The 15656-nt window shown below is 31.4% G+C and overlaps 1 protein-coding gene across 2 annotated transcripts in view; it reads right to left on the bottom strand.

Annotated features, from left to right (window-relative positions):
- Positions 1–1648: 1648 nt before the first annotated feature.
- LRRC40 (leucine rich repeat containing 40) overlaps positions 1649–15656 on the bottom strand; it is a 44202-nt gene continuing 30194 nt past the window's right edge. The window contains exons 10-15 of one of the 2 annotated variants that reach the window (XM_010989018.3): positions 15376–15484; positions 13317–13424; positions 10571–10681; positions 8499–8576; positions 5892–6077; positions 1649–3598 (exon numbers count right to left, since the gene is read on the bottom strand). In XM_010989018.3, the coding sequence (XP_010987320.1) occupies positions 3493–3598; positions 5892–6077; positions 8499–8576; positions 10571–10681; positions 13317–13424; positions 15376–15484 (698 nt within the window). In that variant the 3' untranslated portion in view covers positions 1649–3492. The remainder of the gene's footprint in view (positions 3599–5891; positions 6078–8498; positions 8577–10570; positions 10682–13316; positions 13425–15375; positions 15485–15656) is intronic. The other variant, XM_031465367.2, reaches the window with a different exon arrangement.

The following is a 15656-nucleotide window of genomic DNA, read 5'->3' as shown; positions in this document are numbered from 1 at the left end:
TTAAATTTTACTCTAGAAAATTTGTTTTAGCTTTGATGACACCTAGTGTCAATGGAATGCAATAAATGTTTAATACTGCTTTACGATGTTTAGGTATTTCCCTTGAACATCCTCAACCATGCTTTCCTTCTCAAAAATGCAAGCTTTAGTATTTTCTGTTGGAATGAAGAGAAAGATAATTGATAGACAAATAAACCAGATATTTTTATCTCTAGAGCCAATCAAGTTCCTCTTCGTACTCAGTATATAGAAAGGACTAAAGGAAGCTTACGGACAATGACATTGTCTTCATATGAAGGAGTAATTTTTGCCTACTTGAAAATCAGAGGTAAAAAATCTACTGAACTCTGTTTGTAAATTTCAAAGACCATCACAAATAACCCTGCAAAAGTGAGGTTTGTAAGTATTGTAGTTTCATTTTTCCCCAATTTATAACCACCCAAGGGCCCCTCCTACCACCCAGATGTATATTAATCATAATATGAGCTATGGTCTCTTTCTATTCAGAGAAATATTAAATTAACAACATCAATTCTAAACAATGATAGTGACAAGATTTTAACTGGTTTGTTAAGAATTAAAAGGATACTAGATACTATGTTTTTAGGATTTTTTTTTTTAAGTAACCATGAAAATTCTTCCATTCCTAAACTAGTTGATAATTGATTTCTTTTGACCTCATTTATTTTGGGGTATAAACCTTTCATTACTGCATATGAACCTCTATTTCCACCTATCTATATCAATATTTTTCCATATACTAAACATACATGCATGCACACACATTTTCCATTTTTCATTTGAGGTCATATAATTCAGTTAGTGAAATATTTCACTCTTCTGTAAGTTTAAAAAAAAATTCCTAAGCAGTGATGCAACATTGGGCCACTATTTCAGTAAAATGAAGACAGTCTCTAGACTCATTCTTTTTTGACATCTGACTTCACTACCATATGTGCAGCAAAATAGTGACATCTTAAGGCCAAGTGACTAGAGCTCCTTTAGCCAGAGAAAGAACTTGATTTGGGATCTGTTTTCAAAGAAATTCCACTATATTATCAAGTAATTTTCAAGTTTACAATTTGCAGTTGGTATATCTTTATAAGTGCTTCTTTATTTATGACTTCTTTTGCAGTCTTTGCGAACATTCTAATGTGCACTAGAGTAAATACTAACATTTTACATAGGCATATTGTATATTAATGCATGCATTTCACTGCATAGTTTATTGACACTCCCCTTGTAAAGCTTTTATGGAAGACGTAACAAGCCACAGCAGTATAGCAAAAGAGGCTTAATCTTTATAAATTGGGGCCTTTTCTGTCTCTTTGCTAGTCTAGGTGGCTGTATACAAATTTGGGTGGGAGGGGGCTGGAAACACCTCTTACCATTTAAGGTTTTCTACATGGGTGAACTCTAGCCAATTCAAAACAAATTGCTTACTTTAATAAAAAATTTTACCATTTTATAAAAAATTAAATCATGACATGTTTAATTGAAATGGCTGTATTGTAATTAATATTTTGAGATAATTGTGATTTTGAGCTTAAATTATATATAAAAATTGTCATTTTTGTATGTGTTAAAAACTACTGTATCACAATTAACAGTACTTTTTAGTTGAACTACATATTGATGTAAATAAAACTGAATGAAGACATATTTATTACTTTATTAACATAGATTGTGAATGTACTTAATGGTTTTTTTTGCAGTATGAGACCATGACAACCTTGAAAGCTGCTTCATTTTATGTGCAAAGAAGTCCTATGAATCTATATTTTAAATTTACTGAATCAGTGAAATTAATTACTTTGTCAGTTAATTTGCAAATGCAAGCTGTATCCTCCAGTTTTATTTTACGTATTGACACTAATCAGTAAAGGTTACAATGTGATTAGAATGCATTTTGAAGATGCTTTCTGTACAGATACAAAATACAGGGACTAAAATAACGCTGTGCAGTGTATAGCAGAGCCATTTTTCGGCTTTGGTGTACTCAACTTTTTCAGTATTTAAAAAAGTGTTTTGAATAACATAAAAGTCTCTTTATTGTATAAATAATAAAATGTCACCTTATTGTGATGTGTCTTTTCATTTAACATCAAAGCAGATTTCTTAGGCAGACACAGAGTTGCTATGTGGTTTCTTTTAAACCAAAAACACAAATATTGTAATCAATATTTGAAAAATGTAACTTTTTAATGAACATGTAGTATTTATCTTCATTAGTAATGATTTTTATTATGATGTGAGCATGCTTCAATCATCTAAAAGCTATCCATTTATCTATCTACCTAACTACCTATCCACCCATCTATTTATATAAACTAATACACATTCTATTAATTGGCTACTTAATAGAATCACATGGTATGTTTTACAATGACTGATCAGTCTACTTCTGATATTTTTGGTATAAATACAAATGTTTATATTTGATTTTTATTAAATCAAGTTCACCTATAACAAATTCCCTTTTAGAAAATTATTGAATGACTACAAATTTAGTCATTAAGATTACAAACAAATTTAAAAATTAAGGCCCTAGAAATTAAAAAAAAAAATGCACAAGATTGGATTAGAACACATCAAACAAGTAGATTATACAAATACTTGCTTAGTAAGTATTTAAACAAAGCACTTTTCAAGATTTCTGTGCCGTATATGCTATTATTTTCTGTTGCTGTTATCTGTAGAATTTCAATACTTGTTTTGAAAGAACAAAAGGTATTTTTAAAATGCTCACTCACACTCTGAGGGAAAAATAGATCCAATTTCTTTAAATTTTTTGAATCTAGAAGTACTAGTGTATTGTATGGAAACTTAATACTAAGACTTCTTAAAAAAAAAAAAACCTGTTAAGTTTTAAATTCAAAGTTGTGATAGCAATTACAACACTTTCACTCTTTTCCCCACCAATAACTGTATCTTCTGTAGCATTTCTAAGGCATTAGAAACTCTCACAAAATGATTTCATAAAACACGGAGAAAATGCTAGAAAAAACATTTTGACTATATTAAAACAAAAACAAAACAGTAAATATTAATTTAAAACTTATCCTGAGAACAACCGCATCACAAAAGACCTATTATGGGTAATGAAAAGTCTTAAATGCCAAACAACAGTATTAAATAAAATTCACTTCAATTCTACATCCAATAAAAAGGTAGAAATTGGATCATCATATCGTCAGTTGGTCATAATATATATAACACAAACAAAAATGAGGAAAAAAATTCCTCAAAAATGCTCTGTCATTATAAAAATCTTAAACTATGATAAATAAAAATTCACTTTTGAAGAAACTGTTTGCTATATTATAAGGGAATGAAAATGAGTAGGACAAATCTCATGCAAAACATTCAGAACAAATGCATGAACACTATATGTCGTTACACCATTCTAAATGTACACAATACCTTAGAAAAATGTTATCAATTTAATAATGCTAAAAATTAGCATGACCAACATTATATAACAACTCCATTTTAAGTAGGAATTCGGTCTCGCAAATATTCCAGAATAGCAGCTGTTCCTTTCATTAATATGGCTGCTCGAGGAACACGGAATGGATTTCCATCTAGTAGTAATGTTCTGAACAAAAGAGAGAAATTAAGAATTTTAACATTTTCCGTTAGGGAGGCTTTTCTTCTAATTTCAATCTCTATTTTATAAATAAAATTTGTATATTTTGTAAAATTTGTCCCTTTTCAAGTCAAAGCATTTAAACAGTTGGAATTGTAACTACAAACAATAACCAAAACAACATTAAATTGAATACTTATCATGTGAAAGGTACTATTTTAAGCAATTTACATTCACTGACTCTCTTAATCATCTTAACAACCCTGTGATATAAGCACCATTAATATTCCTATTTTATAGATAAAGAAACACAAGTTCAGGAAGATTAAGTACAACTTGTCTGAGATCACATAGCTATTAAATAGAAGAGCTCTGTTTGAACCATCATTTTACCCATCATCTTCTCAGTCTATGACCATATACTAAATGGCTGATTTCTGTTTACGTAAGTGTTAGAATAAGCATACCGACAAATACTCACACCAAAGGCTATCATATAGTCACCACAGCCTCCTCCACACGGGAAACGTCAGCATGGACGTCTGCCCTCTCCCTCCTGCCCTTGACCATATACACATATAAAATCTATTTAAATATTCTGAAATAAGGTTCAGTTTAAGATTTAAGGGCTGGCTGATTTGTTTGTTTATACAATTAATGAAATATCTTAAGTTGTAAGATAGAGGCTTTTATATTAATTTTCAATATCTTAAGTGTTTAAACAAAAGTCAAAGGATTCAGAACATATTATACAGTAGATCTAAATTATATCTTCAAATATTTCTATATGCCTTGGGAATTCTTTTAAAGAATGATTTTCTTAATTTATAGAAAAAGAAATTAATTACAGTCACTCCTCATTATTCACAGACTCCAAGTTTGCTAATTTGCCTACTCACTAAAACTTTATTTGGAACCACCAAATTGACACATGTGGCACTTTGAAGGTCACTTTGGGGCATGCAAAGAGCAGCAAAAAATCTTGACTCACTTGCCAGGCACATTCCCAGCTGAGGTCAAATAAGGCAATGTTTTGCCTTTATAGCTCTCATGCTCTATAAACTAGTGTCCTTTCCATGGTTTACTTAGAGTGACTTTTTTTCTATTTTTGTATTTTTTATTGGTACAAATTTCACTGTTTAATATAGTCCACAAGCATAATGCTGAAGTGTTGTCTAGTTTTCCCAAACAAAGGAAGGATGTCATGTACCTTATAGAGAAAACATTAGATAAGTAAGCTTCATTCAGACAAATCATAGTGCCATTTTGGCCATAGCTCAGTGTTAATGAATCAACAATATTAAATAAGCTGTCATAATACAGAAACACACACAACACAAGGTTATGCGTTGATTGGTTGATGACAATGTGACCAGAAGCTTGAAAGAGCCTAACTCTGTACTTCTCCTAGGGAGCAATGGTCCAGTATTTGCTAATCTGGTGTTCACGGAGACTTTACAGAATACAACTACTGCACAGAACAAGAATCAACTCACCTGTTTCCTATAGTTCAATAATACGAGGTACTAGAGCAGATGCCAGTGCTGCTCTGGTGAAGTAAAATATGCTAAACCATAACATGCAGTTTTCAATAATTAAATTATTCTGACACATTCTGTTTAACTACTGACTTCCCGCTCACATCTCAAAGTTACTTAACTTTATATTCACTTAACAAGCACTTACTGGGTGCTTACTATGTTCTAGGCACTGGGATAACTCTTTTTTAAAGAAGGACAAAGAAATAGTATAAATGTGTCCAAATAAACCAGGTTGGGAAATAAGAGGAGGGACTAACTCTGCCTCGAGTGTAGGGAAGGTTTTCAGAGCTGATAGTTAAGTCGATGACTGATAAAAGCAGGGTGAAGGCATTTGAGGCTGAGGTAACAACAGAGTAAGGAAGACCACCATGCCAGGAGTGAATTAAACTGTGGTAGTCTGTAATCAGATTTTGAAAAACCCCATATGCACAGCTAATACATTCATATTCCCCTGACATTTTTATGCAATAGAGGTTCAGGTTATACACATACACAGTGATGAGAAAAGTATCACTAGAAACAACCAGTTGCTGTATTTACACATATATTATACTATATAAATAAAACTAAATATATATTTGGTAAAACTTGAAAAATGGAATTGGAATTCTGAGTTTTGTTACCGGTTATTTTTAACAAGACATTAAATTTTTTACTTCAACTTGCCCACTAGAGTACCTCAACAAAAACAGAAACAAAATAAAAAATAATGCTCGAACAAATCAAATAAATGGGAAAACTTAAAAGAATGCTGTGGTTACCTTAGGCTGACACAATTACCAAGCTCTGGTGGAATTTGTAGGAGATCATTGTTTTGAAGGTCCAATGTGATCAGATTTTCCATTGTCTTCATTTTCTGAGGGTCCACAGATCCAACCTGATTGTTACTAATCAAAATTGTTTCAAGTGTGGAAATTCGATACAGAACTTCAGGTAGTATTTTGAATCTGTTAAAATATGAAGAGAACACCTAAATATACTAGAATCAGGGGCAAAAATCATTCTTTCAAATTGATGATCCTAAGTTTGATACCATGAGGTAGTTTTCTTAATGTAAGTTATTTTATATTTGGTATAAGTTCTGTATTCAAATTTTCCAGAAAAATTTAAAAAATGGACTTAATTTTGGAAACCTTGAAATATACATTAAGTGGACATACCTGTAACAGTTTTTATTTAGTGTAAAAAGATCAAGCAAAATTTGGAGTAAATTCTCCTTTTTTTTTTTTTTTCCTATTCAGGAGACAAGGAAATCCTCCTGAGATGCTCTTTTTCCTTAGGTATTCTTCCTTAGTTTACTTTTACTTCTTATGAAACAGAATCATTGACAATATCTTAAATAAAAACTAGAGATTATACTTTGCTTTGCTTTAAGCTTCCAAAATAAGTGCATTGTTTGGTTCCTGAAAAAATGACAGAACTTGCATAGGCTGCTGACTTCCTTATCCAAAACAAAACTGAAGATGCCACAAGTGAGATGGGAAGGCTGATACTCAGTAATTAACACAAAATCCTGGAGGATCTCTTGGGGGACAGAGGTTGGCATGGTTTTAGTATGAGGCTAACTGCTGCCCCAACTAGAAAAGACAAGGATGGGCTGAAGGAGAGTTTTACAGCTGTGGCCTTTTCACTTCCCCATACTACCTTCCTTTGCTGCCTTAATGTTGAAAAAAAGCAATGATGAAGGGTAAACTCAAGGCAGACTCATAGACATAGAATACAAACTTGTGGTTGCCAAGGGAGAGGGGGATGGGAAGGGACAGACTGGGAGTTCAAAATTTGTAGATACTGACAGGCATATGCAGAATAGATAAACAAGATTATACTGTATAGCACAGGGAAATATATACACGATCTTGTGGTAGCTCACAGTGAAAAAAAAAGTGTGACAATGAATATATGTATGTTCATGTATAACTGAAAAATTGTGCTCTACACTGAAATTTGACACAACATTGAAAAACGACTATAACTCAATAAAAAATGTTAAAAAAAAAAAAAGAGGCAGCTCTGAAAAACCAGGAGTACAGATGAACCAAACCACCGCTAAGTAGTCCCTCATCTGCTCCCACAATCCATAAGCAAGGTAATTAAAAAAGATGTTGCTCACCAGTTAAAAGAAATTGGGGTTAGCTTTTGCCACCCACCAGAGACATTACTTAACAATGCAATCAATAGTTCAATAGAAAATTCAATAGAGAACTGATAATTCAATTTACAAGTAAAAATTAGGAGAGATTTGAGAATTACACATATTTTTAAATAATAACAACAATGGTATATCCTACACATGAGAAAACACAAATAACAGCAGACAGAACAAAAGCTTAAATAGGTAGTATTTAACATCACTGTGCCACAGAGTCCTCATCTGTCAATAAGGAATAACAACAGTACTAAATTTATGTACTTCTTATAAGGATTGAGTGACTGTATATGAAGACCTTAGGACAGTATCTGTAATATGATAAATGTCACCTATTAACATTTATATTAAATTGTTAGCAGAGTCAACTTTTATCATAAGCAGCAATATGATATAGTTGTTAAGGGCCCAACTTCTGGGGTCAAACCACCTGGGCTGAAGTCCCAGATCTATAATCTATGTGAACCTTAGGTGAGTCACTTAATTCCTAATCCTTGATCTTTAAATGGACATAACAGAATCTACCATGTAGGGCTTTTGTGAGGATTAAATGAGGTAATACATGAAACATACTTAGTCCAGGGTCAACAGATGATAAATATTAATAATATTAGCTATTCTTAATTTTTAGTAGTATTTTTATAGTGTTTCCAGAATAAAATCTAAATTTCATTAGGCGTAAAAAGCTCTTAAAGGGCTGGCTACTGCTTAAATGCCCAACTTCATTTGTTACTTCTCCTCTTCTACTTCCTCACTTTATGGTCCGAGCCATACTGAACTTATTGAAGGGTCCCAAACGCACCATTTCCTCACACCCTTGTTTAGTACATGCTAGTGTGTCTGGCAAAGTCTACTTTTCAAGTTTCAGTTTCAAACCTACCTCTTCTACCTTCAAGTAATCTAGGAAACACCTGTGTCGATGCACTGTGCTTCCACGTCAGCAATTATAATTACTTATTTGTGTGTTGTCTTCCTACTAGGCTTCAGGGTTCTTAAAATGGTTGAAAGGAACAAAAACAATCTCTTAGACATTCGTTTTGAAAATTATAAGAAAGCAACATCACTTTCAGGTAGAACTAAAGAGAAAATAAACCTGGATATTTAAATAAAGTAAAAACATAGGGCCTTTTGGTTTTTTGGCTCTTTAGCTGTATTTGCTAGGAACACCTACAAATTTTCCATTGAATAAATGATATTCAGATTTGTCTGTTCTGTTTCTTACCTATTAAAGGAAAGATTGATTGTTTGTAGTCTTATCAATGATTCCATTTCTTCAGGCAAAGAATTTAAAAAATTATTCCTAAATTAGAAAGAAAAAGATGAAAGTATGAACAAAGATGAAAGATTTACAAAGAATGAAAATTTGTACTTTAATTTATAATTAAAGTGTTGATCAGATAAAAAATTATATGGCTCAGTCTGTCAATTCTTGATATCATTAAGGCTGTGTCCTGAGGATTCTGAATCAGTCAAGTTGCCTCAGTATTTGATTAGTATGCCAAATCTTAATACCAACATGCAACCAATTGATAATGCAGTCAACTCTTTAATGATAGATTTAACAGGGTAAACACTACTGACCCCTCATCTCTTTTAAGTTGAGAACAACATTTCCAACAGTCAAAGCCCTTTAGATCACATTATTTGATGCCTCAAATATTTGGTAAGTATTTGACTAATATATATATATCTCACATATAGATATGGAATTCTACTCCAAGAAGAACTGAAAAATTATATGAAAACAATGAAACAGGAAAGTAAAGAGATTCTATACAGTGGGAAACTTGGAGCTTTCTACTACATAGGCATTAAGTAAGTCCATTTCTACTCTAAGTTTAGAATTTCAATTTGCACAATGTGTAGGTTTTTTAGATTGTACAATGAAACAGGGAAGTAATATCATTTACTGTTGGAAGAATCTGCGAACGATGTTAGAAGAAAGGTTAAGAAGAAGGAAGGAGCATTCTGAGGCCGTATAACTACTAATAACAGAATATGTTTGTGAGAAAATTATATCCAACTAGATAGCTATCTATCACAATTGAATACTTCTCTCTAACCTATTTCTCTGCATTCAGAAGTCAAGTCTAGCATATGAATCATACTTTCTATGGCATGTTCTTTTTTCTCTTCTCTGTACTTTTCCCCTGTAATAGTCTTTATTAATTTGTGCTGAATAACCCATGCTGGTTTCTTCTATCCTTTGCCTAGAGTCTTATACCTTCTGATATCACACATAAAATTGTATTTTAGTGACTTAATTTGAAGCTTTCAGGTATAGCTATAGATAGAGGCATACACACACACACACACACACACACACACACACGAGAATGAGATGAAAAGAAATAAAGAGAGTGTCAATGGGGGCATGAATTCATTCTCACTGCTCCATTAATACTGAAGTAAAATGTGGCTTTAAACAGTCTTGTCACTGTAATTGCTCCTGGAAAATAGAAGTATTTCCACATTTAGTAGGAGCAGAGTAGTAGTATCTTTGCTTTAATCCTGTAAGACTTTTGTCTCTATAGGAAGAATAAATCCTCAAACAGATACGACTTAGCTTATTGTAAAGTGACTAATGTTTGAGCAGAGGAAGAGCAGCTATACTTTAAATAAACCAAAAACACACCTAGTAACAATTATGAGCAGTAGGAAGCCCAAGTAATAGAGATGTATTTTACAAATCAAGTTTTAAAGCCCAAGCAAACAAATGACTATCTAACCCTGAGACACCTATTATACACTCAAAGAACTGTGACACTTCTGATTCTGTCACTTTAGCTTAGGACATATTTAAATTAAACTTCCTATTACCTCTGCAGAGCCTTAAATAGTTTCTTTCTTTTTGTTGCCACTCGTAGTGCTCTTTTTCTTTACTTCTTACCTAATATAATATTTTAAAACCAAACAGGTTCTTTTTAAGAGAAGCCATACTAGCGGCTGTGTCAACATAGGGTTTTGATAGTTTTATGCTAAAAAGGAAAGAAACAATGTGAAGCAAACACTTACCATCTAGTATTTTTAATTCTGCTTAAGCATGAATCTAAACAATGTGTTAATGCTTTCTAATACTTTAAATTATTGTCTTATCATAAAACTTGTAAATTGCCTACAAATGACATGTTTAAAATACTCCCCTAAACGCTTAATTTTAGATATCCTTTAATATATTATTAACTAACTAAAGACCAATTTCTTTTCTTAGAAAGTCATGAGGAATAGGGCAAAAGTTAGGTAAAACTCAAAGATAAGTTATAATTTAAAAAGTTAAGCAATCATATATAATACCTGAGATCTAAAAAAGTCAATTTCTGAAGCATACATAGTTCCAAGGATATAAAGGAAAGCTTATTAAAGCTGAGGTTGACATCAGAAACCATTTCCTTCAGTTCCACAATCCTGAAACAAAAATAATTTTTAAATGTTAACACTTGAATTCACTGTTGGAACTTCAAAACTACAAGCTGACCACGGAGGGAAAAAACTTACATTATTTTTGCTAATTAAGATCTTCAGTAACATTTACTTTTCTCACAAAAATTTCAATCAACTTGCATGCGTAACTGATAAAAATATTTTTTAAAATAGCGGTAATATTATCTGTTCAAGAATTTCTATTTGACCTTAAATGTATTCTTAATTTAAGAAACCATTCATTTTATATTTAAACCAATTATGGGCACAAAAAAAAAAAAACAAACCCAGGCAATGTTTGTAACATATTCTGTTAATGACATGAATCCATAAAATACATTGTTAGACATGTATTCTATTACATAGCAGTTTTCCCTTTAGCTCCATGATATAATACCATCTGTATCTAGTACTTCAAAATGTTTTTAAAATGTATGTCAACATTTAAAAAGTATAGTATTTGTTACCCAAATTATCATTACATTTAATCATGATTGCAGGAAAACATTAATTCCTACATTTGGTAAGTGTTACTACTAAGCAACTTAAACCAAAGATTTAAAGAGGAAGAATTAAATATTTCTAAGTAGGCCTAATCATGCTTAATAGTTTGAAAGTATGATATTAATTTAACTATAAGAACAACAAACATCATATATGATTTGCCAAAAAAATGGAAGTTAAACTATAAATCATTTTTGTCTATCATATTAGGAAAGAAAAAAAAAAGAACATCAAATGCTATGCTAAAGAAGATACAGTGAAAGATACAATGAGTTTAGATATGTAACTGATAAAACTTTTTTGGAAAGTTTTTGGGTATATGTATTGAGAGCCATACTCTGATTCAGTAATCCTTTTGAAAATCTGGCCTAAAGAAACAATATTTTGTTTAATCTACTGTCATAATCAAGCTTATGGTAATAAAGATAAATTAGATTTTAAAAGTATCATTTACAAGGTAGGAAAATGCTTATGATAAATAATCTAGTCAAGGTACAAATTATATGTATAATTCTAAATGGGTGGTAGCTTGAAATAAAATACGCCAGGAAGCTAACAGAATAAATCAGTGATGACACTAAATGATCTGTCCCTTCATTTAGTCCAATATTTTATAAATAAGTATTATTTTTGCCATCATTATGTAATATGGTGAAAAATGTGACTTGTGAAATAAAAATTTAAGAAAGAGGGAAAGTAGTTCAAAAATTCTCTGCAGCAAGGTATGTCTTTACTATCTCTCTTCATGGTCATTCTGAATTACTAAAAACATGAAGAAATAACTGTGGCAACAGAATAACTTATTGTTTTGCATAAGAATAACCAGATTATGGCGTAAAATGAGAAATTAAGTAAAAACATAATATCTTTTAACTCCATCCATCTTCATCCCCAATCAGCCTCTTTGATTCAGGATTCTCAAGGCAAACATATCCTATCTGAGAGCAAATCTAAATGCTCAACTATTCTATCAAATATCTTGACTCCCTTTAAACAAGAGAGAAAGAAAAGATGGACTAGATCTCCTTTTGCAGTGGAACCTCTTAAAGTTATCATCTTTCAAGATCTATATTCCCCAAACTATGTCCTGTAAAACAGAAAGCAAATAATAGTTTGTCTGACTTTTTAAAAATTTTAAACATCTAAGAAGAATTTTTGGAAGTCAGATGAAAGCCATTCTATTTTTCCAATACATCATCTTTTTTTATTTTAAGTACTAAAGTTCTTACTAAGTGCTAGGCTTATGTGTTAAAGTTTTATGCAGATTATGTCATTTAATTTAATTCTGGTAAATAGATCCATTTTTATCTCTACTTCCCAGTTGAGGAAACTAAGAACAGCTAGTTAACCAGTCCAAAGCCACAAAGCTCGTAGATCAGGAGTACAGATACAAGCAATTGACTCTATTGCCCAAGTTCTTTACCATTACTCTTCCTGTCTCTCATACTATTGTTTTAAATGCAAGGTTATCTGTCAAGTTTCTTTGGATATATAGTTAACTGCAAGATAACAATCATTTCTAAAAGTTCAACACTATACTAAATTAATTTTCTCTCATAACCTAAAGATTTTGCTATAGTTAACATCTAGGAAGATGTATTAACAGTACAGAGTACAATGCAAACAACCTCTAATATCTATAAAGAATCCTTTTCTGGGAGGAAAACATTAACAGAGTTCAGTCAACTTTACTTTTACTATCAGTGGAGAAATTCAGTGGCTTGGCAATTTGTTAATATAAAGCCCCAAATTCCTGCTAATCTACATGGAGTTGGCTTTAGATCGTCTCTTAAAACTTTTCCTCTGATACCTCATTATATAGGAAAAAGTAATTTAATACTTTTAATAATTCTAATACCTATTTTCTAAGTTTAAAATAGAAAAAGAAAATTGTAAAAAACCTACATACCTCTCAGAACAAACGTTAAAAAGTGTCTCTGGGAATAATACTTTAAGCCAATTTTGCTGAATCCCTCAAATATTAACAATGCAAAAAATTTTACATATACTTTCTAATTAAAAAACTATAAAAAAATAATTATTTTACAACTAAAATGCAAGCACACCTGAGAATGAGTCACAACTCAATAAAAATGGCATTGTGAACAGTTCTTACCTTTTGGGAATTTCACATAACTGATTCTTACTGAAGTTAACAGAAGTGATAATATTGCTTTTTACTGCATCAAACACTTCATCAGGAATCAAAGTTGTTTGTTTATCACTAAATAAAAAGTGGTTTAAAAATACATCATTCTAAGCAGTCTGGAAAGAAATAATTATGCTTTTCATTTTCAAATGCCTTTAAAGATTTCATAAGGAGCTTTTTCAAACGTAGTAGATTAAAAAGTTCTGTAGAGAATGCCACAAAAAACTGCCAACCCACAGAGTGTTAACTGTTAGGAATTCAAACAACATATTGTGTCACAACACGTTGTGCCACACCTTCTGGGAGGTTATATATTCAATGTGAATAAAGACAGAGATATCTTCAGAGCCTAAGATGTCTAGAAGTCATACAGTAAATGAACAGTAAATAGATTCCTCTGCCTCAGAGTAGAACTGCATCTTTAATTTAAAAAAGGATTCTTGTACTTTCTTACAAATTTCTAACAGGGGTTATCTGTCAACTTTCTTTGGGTATACAGTTAACTACAAGATAATTTATAAAAGTTCAACACTATACTAAACTGGTTTCCTCATAACCTAAACCAATTTCTCTCTCCTTTAGCATCCGACAAGGTACATGAGGTCGTGGCTGTGGACTAAACTGTTCCTGGTCCTACCATTAATAAGCTTTGTAGTTTACCTTCCCTGAACCTCATTTCTATGAAATTAGAATCTAAAGAGTTATCCATTATGATTTATGACAGATCTTTTGCAAATATAAACATAAATAAATTTCATTTTCCCTTTCAGTAAGATTTTTAGTAAAATAGAATCTTAAATGAAGGTACAGTAGAACACTAATATTTGCAGATTTAACAATTTGATGTTATAATTAGCTCTTACGTTTATGTTCTTTTTCTTTTTTTTTTTTGCAATTTTTAATGCCTAACATATATCTATTTAAAAGAATCCTCAATGGAATGCCAAATGAATGACTGAATGAACGAGAAAACAATATTACATGTAATGTGCAATATGAGAGAACCGTTAAGAAAAGCACTCGAATACGTTAAGATAAATGTCTAAATTTCACAGTTAGTATGACTTCTACTTCTGTCTTCTGGTCCCATTTTTCCACTGTGCAGATGGAGCACTTTTATCTTTTCAATCAGGAATGTTCAAGTCATGGGGAAGTGATTTATTCTAATCAAACTTTAAAGATTAATGCTATTTTTAAGACTTTAGTTGGAGGTATTTATCCTTTAAGATTGGGAATTAATTTATACTTTAAATAAGATACTCCAATCTAGTCACTACCTGACTTGAGTCTGTATTGTTCTGCATTTTCATTATAATATACAAACATCAGCCAAGAGCTTTGACAGTATTGGCTGTTTTTATCATTGTTGCCTTAGATAGTTCTGAAGAATACTTGACAACCACTTTCAATCTCTGCATAGGTATCTTCTTTCTCTAATCAAACACACGCCCATAATACATATAATTATTAGACTTCTGTCTTAATTTATATACCAACATTGTAATTGTTTCAGGCTTAATGTATGTGCTAACAGATCATATATTCATATTATGACACATTATTTGACTTGGACTCAGATACATAAACAGAGTACAGCTTCTCAAGCTTTGCCTGCTTGAGGTGTTCATTAACTAAATGATACTTATTTCTTAGTTACCAATATAGGACCCCCACTCTAATATAAAATTCTCTCTGGATGCTGGTTACTGAGTCAGGAAATTTTATTTACCAAATAATGTTGTCACTCTTAATTTTTATACTAATAAAATGTTCATTATAAAAATTTCACTGTGAATAACTATTTATCTATCTCTTATGTATAATTAACATAAATCACCTAAGGAATGGGCATGGAAGTTCACTGTGCTTTTAATATGCTTTTATCTCATCATTGTTTCTGCAATTGCTATTATCCTAAGGACTAATGCAATCTGACTAATTCTTCCTTGTCAATTGTCTTTTTCTGAAGGATTATTTCTGAAAGTTTCTTATGTGTTTTGCAATATTTAAAAAATGAATTACATACCTATAGTCTAACATTTTTAATGTGACGATGGCATGTACATTGATTCTCGATTCACTTGGTAGTGTCATGGCAGTCTCAACGACAGAGTCACTTTGGTTAGGTTCATCATCTAGCAAAAGAAAGGTTATATGAAACCAACAGTTATACTATGAAGTCATTTAAAAAAGAATTCCTGAAAATACATAAAAATAGTATGTATGATTTCTAGCTATTATTGGTGAGAATATTGTTAGTCATATGTTTTATTTCCAGTAATTCAAATCTAGGTCTAGAATTTAATA

This window comes from Camelus dromedarius, chromosome 14 (assembly GCF_036321535.1).
Source record: "Camelus dromedarius isolate mCamDro1 chromosome 14, mCamDro1.pat, whole genome shotgun sequence".
Taxonomy (NCBI): domain Eukaryota; kingdom Metazoa; phylum Chordata; class Mammalia; order Artiodactyla; family Camelidae; genus Camelus; species Camelus dromedarius.
Note: the sequence above shows the minus strand (reverse complement) of the source record. Positions and strands in the feature narration are given on the sequence as shown.